General features: G+C 32.6%; 1 protein-coding gene across 4 annotated transcripts in view; it reads right to left on the bottom strand.

Moving 5' to 3' along the window:
• Positions 1-393: 393 nt before the first annotated feature.
• LOC132721531 (diacylglycerol kinase theta-like) overlaps positions 394-17,312 on the bottom strand; it is a 43,146-nt gene continuing 26,227 nt past the window's right edge. For 2 of the 4 annotated variants that reach the window (XM_060705852.1, XM_060705868.1), the window contains 15 exons: positions 16,490-16,562; positions 14,151-14,301; positions 13,406-13,496; positions 12,708-12,821; positions 11,138-11,288; positions 10,025-10,182; positions 8,658-8,809; positions 7,864-8,012; positions 7,382-7,490; positions 6,715-6,918; positions 5,773-5,928; positions 5,142-5,307; positions 4,311-4,409; positions 3,215-3,347; positions 394-2,144 (listed from right to left, as the gene is read on the bottom strand). In XM_060705852.1, the coding sequence (XP_060561835.1) occupies positions 3,219-3,347; positions 4,311-4,409; positions 5,142-5,307; positions 5,773-5,928; positions 6,715-6,918; positions 7,382-7,490; positions 7,864-8,012; positions 8,658-8,809; positions 10,025-10,182; positions 11,138-11,288; positions 12,708-12,821; positions 13,406-13,496; positions 14,151-14,301; positions 16,490-16,562 (1,902 nt within the window). In that variant the 3' untranslated portion in view covers positions 394-2,144; positions 3,215-3,218. The remainder of the gene's footprint in view (positions 2,145-3,214; positions 3,348-4,310; positions 4,410-5,141; positions 5,308-5,772; positions 5,929-6,714; positions 6,919-7,381; positions 7,491-7,863; positions 8,013-8,657; positions 8,810-10,024; positions 10,183-11,137; positions 11,289-12,707; positions 12,822-13,405; positions 13,497-14,150; positions 14,302-16,489; positions 16,563-17,312) is intronic. The other 2 variants (XM_060705860.1, XM_060705876.1) reach the window with 1 other exon arrangement.

The following is a 17,312-nucleotide window of genomic DNA, read 5'->3' as shown; positions in this document are numbered from 1 at the left end:
TTTGGTATCGTACAATAAGTATGCCAAAAAGGCAATAACAAACGAAAATAATTTTTATGACAATTTTCAGTTTTCTCTTACACTTCTGAATTTGTATTAAGAATTTTCCAAGATTTACCTTGTGTCAATTTGTTGCAGAATTATACCATAACTCAAACATATATGGTTCAGTTCAGTTTCAGTGTAACCTTAACTATAATTTCAGTTACCACTCTCTTGACATGGCTATTCTTTCATGGTACACTTTCATACTATACTATCCTAAAATCTATTACTCTTTTTTCGTTTTGGAGCATAGCCTATGTTTCAGAATGCACTAAGATACTATGATATATCTATTTTGTCCTAATCTAATCATCGTACCCTTTAAACCTTGCTTCAAAAAAAATAATAAAAAAATATGATCACGCAAACATCTCTTAAACAAGCTATCACAATCTGCCCAATCTCCTTAATAAATCAAACTTTCTTTCCCTATTATTACAGGAACATAAACAACAGGATTTTTTTGCAATGCTTTACCTAATACTGGGAAATTGCAGGATTAAAATTTAACAATAATCAGGTCTCATTTTTTTTATATAGGATGTCTTTGGATCACCTTGTCAAATTGAGGATCGGTTGTTTTCTGATGTTGTTCTACCTTGAAAACTAATGGGATCATATTCATTTTTCTTGCACTTCAAAGATGCAGCTACCTAGAAATCAACCCCTTGTATTCATTAACAGACAAGAATCTTAACAGACAAGAATCTATGCATGATCAAGAATACAACCTGAATGATTTTAAATCCCATGTTTACACAGTTCTTCTAATGTTAACTTACACTCTTCACTTAAAGTGAATATTAAATCATTTGCCAGTATTTTTCTTATATCTTGGAACATATTAAATCCTTCTGAACAATTAACTCTTTATGTTTAAATGTATATATCTTATATATGTCTAGTTTTATTTGACTTAATTACTTATCTTTTTGACTTGAAGTGCCAACTGTCTACGTCCTTGAGCGGGGTTCGACAGAAAATATAGATAGAACCTTTTGATTTTGTTTATTGGATTTTTTTGCCTGCTTTGTAATTTAAAACAATCCGTTTTAAGTTTTAGGGTTTTCAATATCAAAATACAAAAATCGAGCTACCAACAGTATAGAGCCAGAACCCCTTACTGGTGGCAAAGACTAATCACTTTCCGTCGTTCCCTGCAGGCTAAGGGCTAAAGATAACTAAAACCCTAAATTCATATTTCAATCAGCACCCCCCCCACTCCCCAGTTTCTGTACTGGAATGGTTCACTTACAAGTTTGGAACAGTCTGTTGTAAATTCTAGGGGTTTCAAGTTACATTTCACTGAAAATAAGCAGCTATGAGAATGAGAATATACAGACCAGAATGAACTTTCACAAATTTAAAGACTAGTTTGGTTTAAATATACTATATGTATGACTTACTTCTACACTAAAGTTCAATATAGAGTTAATATCTACTGTTTACCAGGGCTATGGGATATATTCAATTAAGTAAAAGAATGTCAAATTTCTTCTGTCACACATTGCCAGGATTTCAGATAAATCAAGATATAAGATTTTGTATCAAAAAAATATTTCCACTTACATCGAGTCCTTAAAAACAAAATAAAATAGAAAATAAAACAATGAACTGGAAATGTATATGTAATAACTAAGCAAATTGGATTTTGGAGACACTATTGCACAATATTTTTTCTTTTTCTTAAATAAAGCCATTCATACTTTTTGCATTTACATATACAATCATCCACTGAGTGGATTTCTGATACATTTCATCTATTGTAAATTCTTGTAATGTATTGTCTAAAAACTAACTTCACAATTCAAAGACATAGTCGATAAATATTTTCAACATTTCAATATTTCTACTGTAGATGAACTCGGAGCAAAGTATATAAACTTTGTCCATAGTTTTGTTTGTTTCTGTAATATAAAAAATGACACACATACACACATATTCACTATATGCTGAATGATAGCAATTACACATATGCTGTACACAGCTTAATCACACTTAACACATATGCTGTTCCAATCTGTCATCACAAGTTCAGAAAAACCAATATTTACATGTGTATACTGTTTAACACATATAAAATCAATAAAAGATCAGATCTGAAAAGAGAAAGAAGAAAACATGTACTTTATTTAGTTATGTAACATGGACAATAGTACATGGCATTATATTAGTTTTATAGGTAGATATAAAAATCAAAATGCTTATATGTCCAATGTTTCAGGCACATTGATTTTACTGTTGATTTTTAAAAAAAACACAGTTTATTTCATAAGGCAGCATACTTGTTCAAAAAGTTTAGAGGCAGCTGTTTTACACTGTCTTTAAAGCATTTACATTAAACCACTGACAGTTTGTACGGTAACTGGCTACTTTTCTTAAAGCTCCATACCTCCAGATGAGTCAAAATATTCCAATAAAATCAAACTTGTGAAAAATGTACTAAGATGTAAGGAAAAGTATAAGGTTTCAAGATTCAAGTAATATTTAACATATTATGTGCGATTAATGACGGATTTTTCAAGATTTACAACTAAATTTCTACTAATGCAGTAAAGGCTATTTATGCATATTTTGACCACTTTTTGGTAATTTACGTGGTTTGTTAGCGCCATTGATAATGTGTAAATTGCTTCCTTTTGGTTACTTAACAATATTACACATTCAAAAACATTTTCAAAATTTTCATGAAAATTAGCATGAATCTGGAGGCATGCTGCTTTAACAGGAAATAATTTACTGTCCTGTTTGTAACCATAGACAGCATGTGATTTAAAGCAAAGCAGGTTTCGGACATTTGAAATTAAACCATAGACAAGAATATTTGCTTTTAACCCAAAAATGAGGGCCATATGACTTAAACCTATACCTCACTTCTAGAGAGTCCCGACTACTGAAACAGTTATCAGATTGCCCCTTACCATGCCGGAACCAGAGGTAATTAACCTTTGCCATTAGTAAAGAGCCAGGCTAGCCTGAACATACCAGGCTCTATACTGTTGGTAGCTCAGTTTTTATTGTTTTTTTAATGACACTAAATTCAATCTACCAAACAGCATATAGTCAGCTCTGATTGCATTAAAGTGCATACTGACCTGACTTTGTACTCCTGGCATTGGTTAAGACATTATAATAGTTCAATAGTATTTATTTTGTGTGTAAAACTTACTATGTTAAAGAGGGCCAGTACTATTTTCATCACTGGGAGACTGTGCTTTTAAGCCATCATTTTCTGGGAAAAATATACTGGGCTCTGTATTGCGTCTTCGGATCTTATTCTTGCTTTTCTTTAACATTGTTGCCTGCAAAACAATATATATATTCAGCATTAACAACAAATCTATATTAACAATCATAATTTACCATTATTGGGTTTTGAGAATAATTTATAAACATATTCAATACTATTGTACATATGGCAATTCTAAAGTGGAGGACAACCCCTGGTTTTCCTTATTTATTATTTTATATGTGCACATAGTTTCTGTAGAGTAACAGACCTTCTGTAAACTAGCTGGAAAGTTTCATTTCAACTATTAAATGTCCCACAGCAAGATTCAAACCCAGACGGCAAAGCAATGAGATACTGGATTCTCTAAACTCAAAATACACAGAAACCTTTAATATGCCAAAACTAGCTGCTTTAACTTCATCAATTCAAAAAGCAATGCATATATGTGAGTTATACAATAACTAATAAGAGTAAGGAAAAATGCATATTTTGATAACTTACAATAATAATCATTTCTGTGGAAAGTAAACGCCTTAAAAATACAAGGCTCATCTCAGTAAAATACTTTATTGCAGAAATTTATTAAAATCTATCAAATTATTATTTCTGAATATGTCTAATTTGAAGTATATAATGGACAAACTGTGAATTGGATGCTGCATTCCCAATTACTAGTCAAGTGAAAGAGGCCATTTTTTGAGACAAAAAAAACAACAACAAAAAACATCCAGATTTTTTAATTGAACTATATATTCATACTGTGTTCACCTGTAGAGTGTAAAGTTTAAAACGTTATAAAAATAGTCTAGGTGTATTCAAAACAAGCTTATTTTACCTTTATAAAGGGACTGTCTAGTAATTATTAATATTTTCATATATCAAATTCAAGTATAATACATCTTTAAGCTTTGTAAAAACACTTAATTGCTACACAATCAAAGCATTTTTTACTCATTTGAACAATTTTCAAGTTTTCATAAAAGTCAACAAAAATCTGAAATGTATGCTGCTCTAACAATAAGTACTGGAATACCTTTAAAGCTGAGCGTAGAACTACAACTTGACCTGCAGGCTGTGTCCACGGCTCGCCATCAACTTGTACGGGTAAATCTTGAAGTAACGTGATCCGTAACTAAAATAAAGACAAATACCATGTACATAACCTACAATGATACAGCAAATCAGACTCAACCATTCTAATCATAATACATTTGCAGCAAGAATTTTTGGGTGTTTTTTTTCTGCCCCTGAACATTTCTTAAAATGACAGGAACTTACTATAACAAATAAATATTTACTTTTACAGTTTCTTACATAAAACAAGAAGGCTATAATGGCCCTTACAGCACTTATCAATCATTAAGGCACTAAATTATGACAAGGGACAATTAATATTTTTAGCAGATAAGTTAAAATCTAGGATGACTGACATCAAAATTCAAATCTGCAGCTGAAAATGGTAACATTGTCACAAATTGCTAAGGCAAGTCAATTGTTGCTATGGAGGTTATTATTAACATTCTATTTACTCTGCAATTCAGGCATTGATTTGAGTATTTAGAAAATAAATGTTTTTACACAGCTTCAATTCCAGAGGTTGGTAGTTCCATCTCTAATAACTCAGATTTAAATTACCAATTGAATTGTTTTTTTAAAAACAAATTTCATTTTTGTGATGTATTTGTTTATTTAAAGATCCAGGATAGTTTGCATATCTGTGCAGTCTAATTAAGTTCTATACTGTAGATAGCTCAATTTTTGTATTATGATATTCAAATCTCTTAAACTTTGAATGAACAATTCCAAATGCAAAGCTGTGCAAATCCATTTCACAACTTTACCAAAATATACACCGTTTACTTACATGACCACCCTGAGCAACCCTGATACCCGTTCGTAGGCCACTATGTATCTGTGCCATGTGCACAACTCCCGTTATGCCCACCACCTCGAGGTTGCCATCATAGTGTGTGGGTTTCTGAAATTGGTCCTCTTTCTCAGGGCCCCAAGGGTTAGCCCCTGAGCCCCAACTGCAATATATCATCATATATGGTCAAATCATTGAATATGATTGTTAATTAAATTTCACTAAAAATATGTCAATATTTATCATAGCAGCTTTTAAGAAAGAAAGTTCTTGACAATTAGTGTAGTGTACTGGGTTGTTTGTATCTTAAAAGATGTCTTACATTTATAATGATTACCAATAAAAGGTTCCCATTTTCATTCTAAAACACAATAGTTTTTACAAAACCTAAGCAAACTATATGGAATACTATATGAATATAACGAAACAATTTTGTTATACATTTATTGAGGAATTATTGACCAAATATATCTGTTAAAAAAAATTTAAAAACATTCAAATTTCTGTGGTAAACAGCATTACTTTATCTACCTTTGCCAAAGTAGTTAAATAAAATCCATAAACTTAGAGGACAAATTAAAGATTCATAAAAGTAACAAAAGATCTCAAATTTTTTTATGTAACATACCTTAAAATATTAAGAATTATAATTCCCTCGCATGGAGGTAGATCAACTAATTTCCCGTCCACTTCAAGACGTATACAGCGGTGAAGATCTTTACAAGTGTGTGGCTTCACCATCTTTCGTAAACTCATTTGCACATATACTTTCTTATTATGTAAACTGAAATATCAAACAAAACAAACCACTTCAGACTTTTTAAGTAATTCTACGGAGAAGTTCGCTTACCTCGTCATATCTATTTTACTCTTAAAGTAAAGATAGCAGAAATCCATTGTAAACAAACTTAACTAAGAGACTTCTTTTTTTTTTTAATTGTGCTGCATCCAACATTTAATATTCTCAAAGCTTGAGTAAAAAAGATTGTTGTTTTTTTCACCAGTCTCAAATTTGTTGCCTGTAATTGACAAGTTCTGGTGCCATATGAGATACATAATAGGGTTCAAACCTATAGTCTCTAGGTTAAGAGGCAATTACCTTAACCACTAGGCCCATGCACTCTAAATAAATGCTAAACTCATGTATTAGAACACATGAACACAACTTTTCTTAATGTCATCAATGTGAAATGTCAAAATATTCAACAATTAAACAAGATACCTCATAGTCCTTGTTGTTTATATCAAAGCAATTCAGTAAATTGTGGGGAACAAGTGGACTAATTATTCAGGTAAAGACCTTTTTCTGCATACCACAACCTTACATGGAATAACTTCAAGTTTTACTTACAGATCATTAAATTATTTTTTCTTTTCTTAAGCTCCTTAAAGATACAAACTTCTCTTACAATATGCTTACATATTATTTCTGGCTTTCTAGCATTAGGCGGGCATTAGAACCACTAACCTAATATATTCTTCACAAAGACTCTAACATCCCTGTCAAGGTCCAGCCCCCAGTAAATATAACCAAGTTATTTGTAAGAAAACGCAACAAAAACAAACATACCGACTATTAAATTTATCTGGTTTTTCTTCTCGGGCTTGATGGAAATCAAGTGATATGTCTGCATCAATACCTATACCAAAGTAATTATTCATGACAAAGATGGTGGTGGTGTCCTCATTTGTGTTTGCAGAGTTTGTATCATTTGCTATGGCCACCTTCGTCTCATCTTGTTCTTTCTCATTAGGATGAAATATCACGGTCCATCTAGAAGCATACAAATTATACTGGTCATTACAGACATTTATCTTAATTGGGTTTTATATGACACCAACATACTATTGGTCATATAATGGCAACCTTCCAGCTTTATTGGTAGAAAAAGGCCTTAGGTGCCCCTCTGTACATTATTTCAGGGAAAGCTGGATAGCTTCCTCGCATGAAGAATCTGAAGACACTAGTTCAGGCTTACAGCGATGTGAGGCAACTGGTTTGAAATCAACAACCTTAGTTAAACCACTCGGCCACGGACTAATATATCTACATATTGAGCTGTATTTTTTTTTTGATGCATTTAAAAGCTGTATAGTCTCCAGTTGATCAAACAAATTTGACACTTGGCTTATAAAATTCAGGAAATAAACAAGATTAAGAATGCACATATTGGCTTATCTTAGAAACATTTTGATACAATGTTTGTCTCATTTATTCTTATACATGTAAGAATTACCTGTCAAGTTTGATATCTTCTGCATCTATAACATCTCTCAAATAATTAAGAGGATCTTCACCACCCGTATACCCTGGTCCCCAGCGTAACACTCGTGCTAAGTCATTACCTGCAATATAGTAATATACTGTAAACCCTGGTCGGACTTAAGGTTTAGAAAGCTGACTAATGTAATACAAGTTTCTTAAGCCTGGCATCCTTAACAGATTGAAAAGGTGAAATATGACAGCCCTATCTTTCCCACATGTATTCCATACAAAACACTTATTATGCCTAAATTTTAGTTTGTTGCTGAATTCAACTTACAGATATATCCTGCTTTGAATTTGAAACAGTCCATTCAAGGTTTAATTGTTTTTCAATATCTAAGTACACAAATTGAGCCTTGTATGACTGCACAGACACATGTAAGCTGGCCTGCCTGTAAATTGGTGGCAAAGGCTTATCATTTTCAGTTTGAGCAGGTTAAAGGTTTAACTTACCAGTGCCTAAAGGAAGTATAGAAAGAGGTGGTGATTGACATATGGCATCCTGTCCAACATTATCGAGACACGATAGTACCCAGCCAACTGTACCGTCCCCACCACAGGCTAGTATCTTGTAGAAGGGAACATTTCGGAACACATATAAACTGAAAGCAAAATAGTGTAAGATAGAGAATATTTCAGAAAACATCAACTGAAAACATAAAATCACTAAGTAAAGTTTTGAAAATCGTATTTTTAATCAATATTTTTTTGACAGGTAATGTGAAAAACTTTATCCTTATCAACAATGTTAAAGATTTGCACCAGCTAAAGTGTTTTTTCTAAGTCAATAAATTGAATGCACTCCGTTTGTATAGTTATGCCTTAAAATGGACCACAAAATGGAGCATCAAAATGCTACCCTTATTAATGGAGTCCCTCGGTCAAATTCTTAAAGCATCCAAATCAAACCAATGTCTATACAAGTACCAAGTTTTTTTTTACAGGATCTTTTTTTTCCCATAAATATTCAAGTTTTCCCAAATACAACATGAAAATCTGTCAGATGATTTTTAAAAAGGTGACAATTTATGCACAAGACAAACTGCAAGAGTTTAAAGTAATGCAAACACGGTAAAAGTTGTTTTTCTAGACTACTTTTTGCTTTTAGTGTGGGGTAGGGGACAGGTGTCTTTAAAACCTCCTGAATCAATCTAGAGCTACCTTGTTCTTTTTAACATTTATATAACTTTGTCACTATACAAGTGTTATATGTAAAAAAAATCTTCACTACATATAGGTATACTTACCCTGGAAGAGGGCCACCATTTTCAAGATTGAAGACTTGATGAGGATTGAGAAGTTTTCTGAAGGATGTGATCAGATTTAAGCCTTGACATCCACCACTCTTTACATTAACAAACACTAAAAGTGGGTTCGTGTTATCTGGTATCATGTGTGGCTACAACATTAATCAGAAAATTAATTACATCACTCAGAAGAGCAGCTTCAATATCAAAGGACAAGTATATGGACTTTTTGCAATACAGTGTCTATTCTAGGAATTGAAAAATAGGGGTGATTTTCCCCCCTCTATTTCAAAAAAGGGGGCGATTTTCAAAATCAAAGGGTGCCAATGTAAACTGCCAATGTTAAATCGTCTGCATTAAGATTACACTGAGGCAATCAACCGATGAAATAATTAAAATGATAATATTTATTTAAGGCAGCAGAAGTTGTCCCCCCTTAATTTTTAAACGAAAACAAATTATTACATAACTGCCGCGATTGATTATAAAGGGATTGGCAATACAAATAATCGAACTATCTTTCACGTCTAGATCGTAGCCAAGCTAGGAATTGCCTCATTTTTCTTGATTATTTACTACACTAAAATGGCGCCCAACTGTCAGACCTAGCACACTAGTTCCGGTCGATACGGAACATTCCGTTAATTTCCGTCAACCCACGTAACCATACAGTACTAAATTATTATAATTAGCTTACAGTTACCTCCCTTCGGTTTTCGGTGTAAATGTAAACAAAACAACCAAATATAATGCGGGATGGAAGTTTTACGGTTTTATTAACTTTTTTATAGATGCGCGATTTTCACGCACATGATTTTGAATTTTGCGCGATCTGTTAAATACTAGCGTGAATTGCGCAATCGCGCGTCCTAGAATAGACACTGCAATACTGATACAGTCAAATTGCAGATAACAACTCTTACTGCCTCTCCATGCATTACTCTACAAAGTGAACAACTGTGTAGACACCACTGATAAGCTCTGGCAGGATAGCCTTCTCTTAATAATAATTGGAGTCGTCATAGACCTCAATTGTTTCTCCACAGTATAACCTATTAGAATCAAACAAATTGTTTTTAAGATCCTATTGCAAAGGGATACAACTTCCAAAGTTCCAGTTTACATGTTTTATCACAGTTATTTCCCTTACAACACCTAATAACATTTATCTACATTATGTAGATAAATTAACATGATCAACCATGGAAATTTCACTGAATTTTCCTTTTTTAATAATATTTTGATACTTTCATCTTCAGGGATAATGCATTTTATGTTAAAGTAACGAGTTTAACAAGCAGGAAGTGGTGTGAATGTAGCAGTCTAATTTACTATAGCCTAAGCCAAAGCTACAAAGGTGATCTTACCTGAATATTAGGTAATAAAAGCACTAAAAGCTGTTTCTCGTCGAATACAGCGTCTTTGAGAATGTTGAATACACGAGTTGCCTTGTCAGCCTGGGAAAAATCTAACACAAGAGCACCATACTCATAGTATATCACATCAAAACGCACCCACTTGTTGGCTGTAAATTCATAATAATGATAATAATACATAGTTATGTTCTATAAAAATACGCACGCCCAGTATTCACTAACCCTCAACCGGCTAAATTTCTATTATGGACATGCCTTGCTATGAAATTTGAATCAGACCATTTAAAAATTATGGGTCTTCAATATCAAAATACAATTTTTGAGCTACACACAGTATACAGCCTGGTTAGACTGCATGGATGAAGGCATTATTGTCATGAGAAAGGTCAAATTTTTATTTGATTTGAATAAACAAAGCCATTTTGAATAGTCAATCTTTTTTATTTTTAAGAGCTCAAAAAGTAGAGGATGTTTATACGTCATATCTTTTGACAAATTATTTCCCAATGAGTTTGGAGACATTTTTAAAAAGGTCAAATGCCAACTTGCATCACAGTGTGCTTACAATGTTTTGCAGTGGAACTGGCCAATACAGCACCAGGCCAGCCTGTATGTCTATCTTGTCTAACTCCGCTTTATACTGTTGTCTCTTATCAACTTTGTAACATTTGTTATTTATTAATAAGTAATTTTTTGTTTTGTTTCTGTTGGGTTTTAACTCACACCAACGCAGTATAGGTCATATGGCGACTTTCCAGCTTTACTGGTGGGGAAAGACCTGAGATGCCCTTCTGTGTACTTTTTTAGGCACAAACAGGCACCTGTGTAGAACCACAGAAGTTCCACAAGCTGGTTGGGTATCTTCCTCACATGAAAGAATCCAGTCTGTCGTGATTCGAAAACACAATGGTGTAGGGGTGGTTAGATAATTATCAACTTTCGAAACAACCATTTAACTTAATTGTCAATACAAATCTTGTCAGAAGAAGCAATCACATCACAACAGCATACTTTTTACAATTCAATTCATTCAATTCAAATATTCTCTCTGAATAAGAAGTTTCTAAACTTTCCAAACAATTATTCCATCAAGTTTCCTATTACCTTTGCCAACAATGTCCAACAATATTTTCTCATACTGTCGTTGTGACAAGCCAGTGGGTAAATTTCCTACAAATAATGATATACTGGGGCCATGAGGATCTTCTTTTTGCTGAAGGTAGTACCGAGTCATTTGATTTTGCCGTAAAGACTCCTGCAAAGTAAATGTAAAATCATTTATATTAAACAAACTCATAGCAAGATCAACAATTTTAGGTACAAAAGTAAACGGTTCACATAGGTGTTGTGGTAAGTGTTTATAAAAACTTTGATGGTAGATGTAGTGCTTAATTCAAGCAAATCAAGCCACAGTTCTTAAGCATGGTATATTATATGTCTCATATTATCAAATGGTGACCATGTTAAATCACATTTATTATGATTTATCTTTTCTCATGTTACATCATGCTTATCATATTATATCCTACTGAACATGCTCAGCTGTAATATTTATAACAGTATATCCAGTTTTTCATGTAATTCTTTTAATATCATATCCTACAAATCTGTTAGGTTATATCATACTGAGTTATATCATATTGACCATGTTATATAATCTTTACTATGTTATATTGTACTGACCAAATTATATCGTATTTGCCAAGTTATATTATATCTTATTAATCATGTTTTATCATATTTACCATGTTATATCATATTGACCAAGTTTTATCATATTAACCAAGTTTTATCACATTAACCAAGTTTTATCATATTAACCAAGTTTTATCATATTAACCAAGTTTTATCATATTAACCAAGTTTTATCATATTGACCAAGTTTTATCATATTAACCAAGTTTTATCACATTAACCAAGTTTTATCATATTAACCAAGTTTTATCATATTAACCAAGTTTTATCATATTGACCAAGTTTTATCATATTAACCATGTTATATAATATTGACCAAGTTTCATCATATTGACCATATTATATCATATTGACCAAGTTTTATCATATTAACCATGTTATATCATATTGACCAAGTTTTATCATATTGACCAAGTTTTATCATATTGACCAAGTTTTATCATATTAACCATGTTATATCATATTGACCAAGTTTTATCATATTAACCATGTTATATCATATTGACCAAGTTTTATCATATTAACCATGTTATATCATATTGACCAAGTTTTATCATATTTACCATGTTATATCATATTGACCAAGTTTTATCATATTTACCATGTTATATCATATTTACCATGTTATATCATATTTACCATGTTATATCATATTTACCATGTTATATCATATTGACCAAGTTATATCATATTGACCAAGTTTTATCATATTAACCATGTTATATCATATTGACCAAGTTTTATCATATTAACCAAGTTTTATCATATTAACCAAGTTTTATCATATTGACCAAGTTTTATCATATTAACCATGTTATATCCCACTGATCATGTTTTGAAATGTTCCGAGTTCATAATAACCCTTAGTATGAAACCTTTTCCCTCAAATGTCAGTAACATTTATCAGCAACTGTCCATTACAGCCATGACTTCTCTCCCCTTGTTTTTAAACAACAATCAGCAATTTTTGTTTACTTACCTTCCTACTAGTTTTGATGAGTTCCCAGGGTTTATCAGAATGATCCAGAGTCCGTTCTGAGACACCCTTATCTAATAAAACTTCTATTAAACTGAACCGTGCCGGTTCTGTGTCCTAGATCAAAATAAATAATCATACATTAAAATCTGCAGGAACTTCATTCTCTTTTTTTTTTTTTGACATAAAATAAACTAGGCAATGTTTAGTTACCATCTCTGACAATGTGAAAATATAGTCATTTACTGGTTCTTTTTTAAAATGCAAAAAAAATGTAAAATAATTAATATTTATTGTTATTTGAAATAAGAATGTGTACCTCTGGTAGAATGAATATCAATGAAAAAAAGGGTCATTCCCTGAGAAAAAACGAACTTCTCTACAAAAGTAGATAAGCTAAATATGGAATTAAAACTCATTCCAGAAGCAAATTTATTTGTGGTTTTTGCTGGATTTCATGCTAATTTCAACATATTTTGGTAATATCTCAGCGGTTAGTCTGTCTGACCGGCTTTCCTGGATAACCAAACAGTAAGAATCACAGTAACCATTAGACTTAGTAATCTCAAACTAATATTGCACCACCAGAGGATGCTGGTGAGGAATGAACTGGCGACCCTTGCATTACTAATCCGGTACTCTCCATGTTGAGCTGAGCTGTCAGCCTTAAAACAAACAAATCAAAAACAGGGAAGGCATACCTCTATACCAAATTTGTTGAGAGCTGTTCTAATAATGTCTTCTGTAGTGGATTCACTAGACACTGTAATATTCTTATGACCAGATGATACTCTGAAAAAAGATAAAGGGTCAAAGATCATTACTGTGATACTAATGTAACTAATGGTTCTACACTGTTTTAGACACTTTATATGCAACTTTCCTGACTTACTCCGAGAAGGGCACTCAGTACCTCTTATGTGCATCATTTTTAGAAATCAGAAAGAACGCAAGCAGAAGCAATCTCACTGAATAGTGTTCTAAAAACAAAATAGGAATCACAATGAGGTTGGGGTAATTAATTCAAACTCAGAGGCAATAACAACAGTCGAGCCAAAAAAGTCAAATTTTGAATAGAAAATTTCACAAAAGATTTAAATCAAACAACACCCGTCGCATGGTAAAAGGTTCATATACAATGTTTATATACATAATTTTACAGATATTCATTCTATTTTAATATATTAGTTGTTCATTACTTATACATGTTTGCCAGTTTGCCTTTTATGGATTGAAGTTTGAAATTTATCAGATCATAAATAGTCTTTTTTTCTTTTATTTTCAAGTAGTAAATTTTAAATTTCCAACAAAAAACAACTAATTCTAATCTTGCCCAATGTGAAACAAAAAGATATTTTTAGTTTTCATTTAAAACAAAAAATTATACCAAAATCAACAAAAAATTGGTCATTTAAAAACTGACATAAAATAACATTATATACATACTTTAGACCACCAGGGTAGACCTTTATATGGCCCCTATCAGGGTCTTGTTCTTTATATCGCAGAAAAATCGATGGACGTTTGCCGTCTGGAGTTGTGAGCTGTGAACGAATTGGTTTAGTTTCGTCCAGCTGTTTTTCACCTACAAACATAGCTGAAATATGAATATCTTTTGTCAATTCTAATAAACATTTATGAAAAATAATAGTAATCAAAACTGTTAACCTTCCAACCAATAATGAAATATTTAAGGAGCTCCAAAAAATCTAAAAGCATCAAATTTGAACTTCTTACATTAAACAAGTGAAGAACTTACTTATTATGGAAAAAAATCTGCAAAGGATAATAAAGAAAATTGAGCCGTGTCACGACAAAACCAACATAATGGGTTTGCGACCAGCATGCATCCGCGCAGTCTGGTCAGGATCCATGCTGTTCACTATCAGTTCCTCTACTTGTAATAGGGTTGGTAAACGAACAGCATGGATCCTGATCAGACTGCGCGGATGCGCAGGCTGGTCTGGATCCATGCTGGTCGCAAACGCATCATGTTGGTTTTGTCAAGACACGGCTCAAATATGCTTGGAATTAAATTGAAATCTAATTTTTAGTGTGAATTCAGCCAGATTTGTGTAAAAAGAGTTGTACAAGATTTTTCATTTTTAGGTAATTTTGCTCAATTAAAATGATGGTTCTAAAAAAACGGGACTAGGGAAGGATATACAAATTTACAAAGTTATTCTTCCTGTCCTACATCAAATAGAACATAAGTCTCGAAAAAAAAAAATTTCAAGTGTCGTCATGTCAAAAAATCTCACTTGAGTCCATTTGATACCTTATGACAATTTTAAAAGCCAGAGTAGCAATACAAAACTAAGATTTTAGAAGACGATGTTGTCAAGTTATTGAGGTATCTTCTTCTCAGCCCAGGGATTATAAGTTCAGCACTTTAACAGTGCTACAATAATGTTTCATCATACTACAACATTTATAGTTAGTTTCAGGTTGAGAACTTTGAAAGTTGTTCAGATAAGCTATTAGATTTTATCATAATAATACAATCTAGCAATTTGTTATACCATTACCAAAATTACAGGGGTCAGTTGTAGAAACACTAACCAAAGTGATTAAATACAAATAGTATTTTTTAATGAGTTTCATGTCACACCAACACAGTATAGGTTATATGGCGACTTTCCAGCTTTACTGATAAAAGAAAACCTCAGGTGCCCTTTTGTACATTTTTAAGGTGAAAACTGGCACCTGTTAAGGACTACTGACGTTCTAGTCCCTTATCTAGCCGGATACCGAAATTAGGAAGCCAGCAGAATTAATACAGCTAGACTGCGAGAATATTTAAGCTAGATAGACTTTATTAGTTGTACAAGATTACAGGTGAGGATTTAACTCTATACAGGACTGGAGCAGTACCTCTAGACGCTTGCAGAAATCATGATCACAAAATAGACAAATATCGTTTTTTTTCGCAGATTTTTACATTTTTCATTTACTATCATACATAAGTCGGTGTGAAAAGATGAATTAGGCCTTTTAAAGTTCATTCCGTTGGGTAAAAAGGCAAAATTTTAGCATTTAATCATTCAAGCGCCTTGCCCGGTAAATACCGGAATACGGTAATTAGTGTGGTACTCCAATCCTTTTTTAGTCTCACTCATAAAGTGAGCAACTGGATAATGCCATTCTGCACATCAGCCAGGACTGTATACATTTTATATCCATTCTTGAACCTTACACACAGGATCTTAGTTGTACAGCCGTCCGGTCAGTGAGTCAAAACAACTCTGTCACAGAGCAGTCCTCTTGGCCATCTGATATTCAGTGCAACTGCCGAGGCCCTCTTTTGACCAATAACCTCTTTGCAACAGTATTATTTTTTTAAAAAAAGGCTTCAAAATACACCCTCTATATATAAAACAAGTTTCAGCAACAGATATTTTTTTCAATGTTTTAAAATATTTAATTATCGATGACAGCTTCTCAGTTCTGAAACCGTCAGTATTTCTTCTATCTATAAGCAAGCATCCTTATTGGATAGTAATATGTTGTTGAATTTGATTGGTCATAGTTTATTTAACAATTCTACCAGTTATTTGCGCCAACTTCTTTATTTTGTTTGTATGCGTCACTGTTTGAACAACTTTTTTGCCATAGTTTGTAACCAGAATATTTCTATTCACCAAGTTGTAGATGTAGAAGTCAAGCTTTCCATTTAGTCAAATTAACCTCTCTATAACAACACCTCTCCACAACTACCAAAATTTTTGCCTCCCATAGGGTGTTGCTTGGCAGAGGTTGTACTATGTAATGAAAGTATAACTTACCAAACTCTGATGCCTCGGCAACATAGTAATTTTTAGGATCGTCAGATATGTGGAATGTTTTCAAAGCTGCCTCCTGTAAGCACAATGAAATGACAATTTTAGCATCATATCTTATACACTGCCCCCCCACCACCCTTATACCAAAATAATAAACCACTTTGTCCCCTCTTACACCTCCATCTTCAATTCATCTTCAATCCATAGACAAGACCCAGAAAATAAAACATCTACCGCACCTACCTTACTTTACCCCACCCTACATGACCCCCATGATCTCCACCTTACTGACTATCTTGAATTACTGCAAAACTCTTCTTGCGTGTTTTGCAAGTTCCCATTAATGAATAATGTTCATCACGATATAGTCCACAGGTAACAATTAAATCAAAATATCAGCTGAAAGCTTCACAATGTAAATACAGAATTACACAACTGATAAAGTTTTCATTTCATATTATAATTATAGTATCAAAATGTGAAATCTTTAAAAAAAAAAAAAAAAAAAAAAATCAACAGAAAGTATCCAGTCACACTGCAAATACATGCAAGTTGTCTGCATATTCATGTTATTATTGCTACTAGAAACTACTAATTAAAGTTTTCCCAATGATACCTTTCGCTTAAAATTCTCAGAAAACAATCTTATAATTAGAAACACTAACGAAGTATGTCTACATACTTTTTCTTTCTTTTGGCTATTAAAGTTCCTTAAAACCAATTTTATACTGGTGCAAATTGTAAAAGCACATTGATATTGCTGAATATCTAAATGTTAGATTGGGCAGCCATGTACACTGACAGGTCAGTCGGCAAACATTTATAC

This window comes from Ruditapes philippinarum, unplaced genomic scaffold, assembly GCF_026571515.1.
Source record: "Ruditapes philippinarum isolate M1 unplaced genomic scaffold, ASM2657151v2 ctg944_1_1_1_1, whole genome shotgun sequence".
NCBI lineage: Eukaryota > Metazoa > Mollusca > Bivalvia > Venerida > Veneridae > Ruditapes > Ruditapes philippinarum.
Note: the sequence above shows the minus strand (reverse complement) of the source record. Positions and strands in the feature narration are given on the sequence as shown.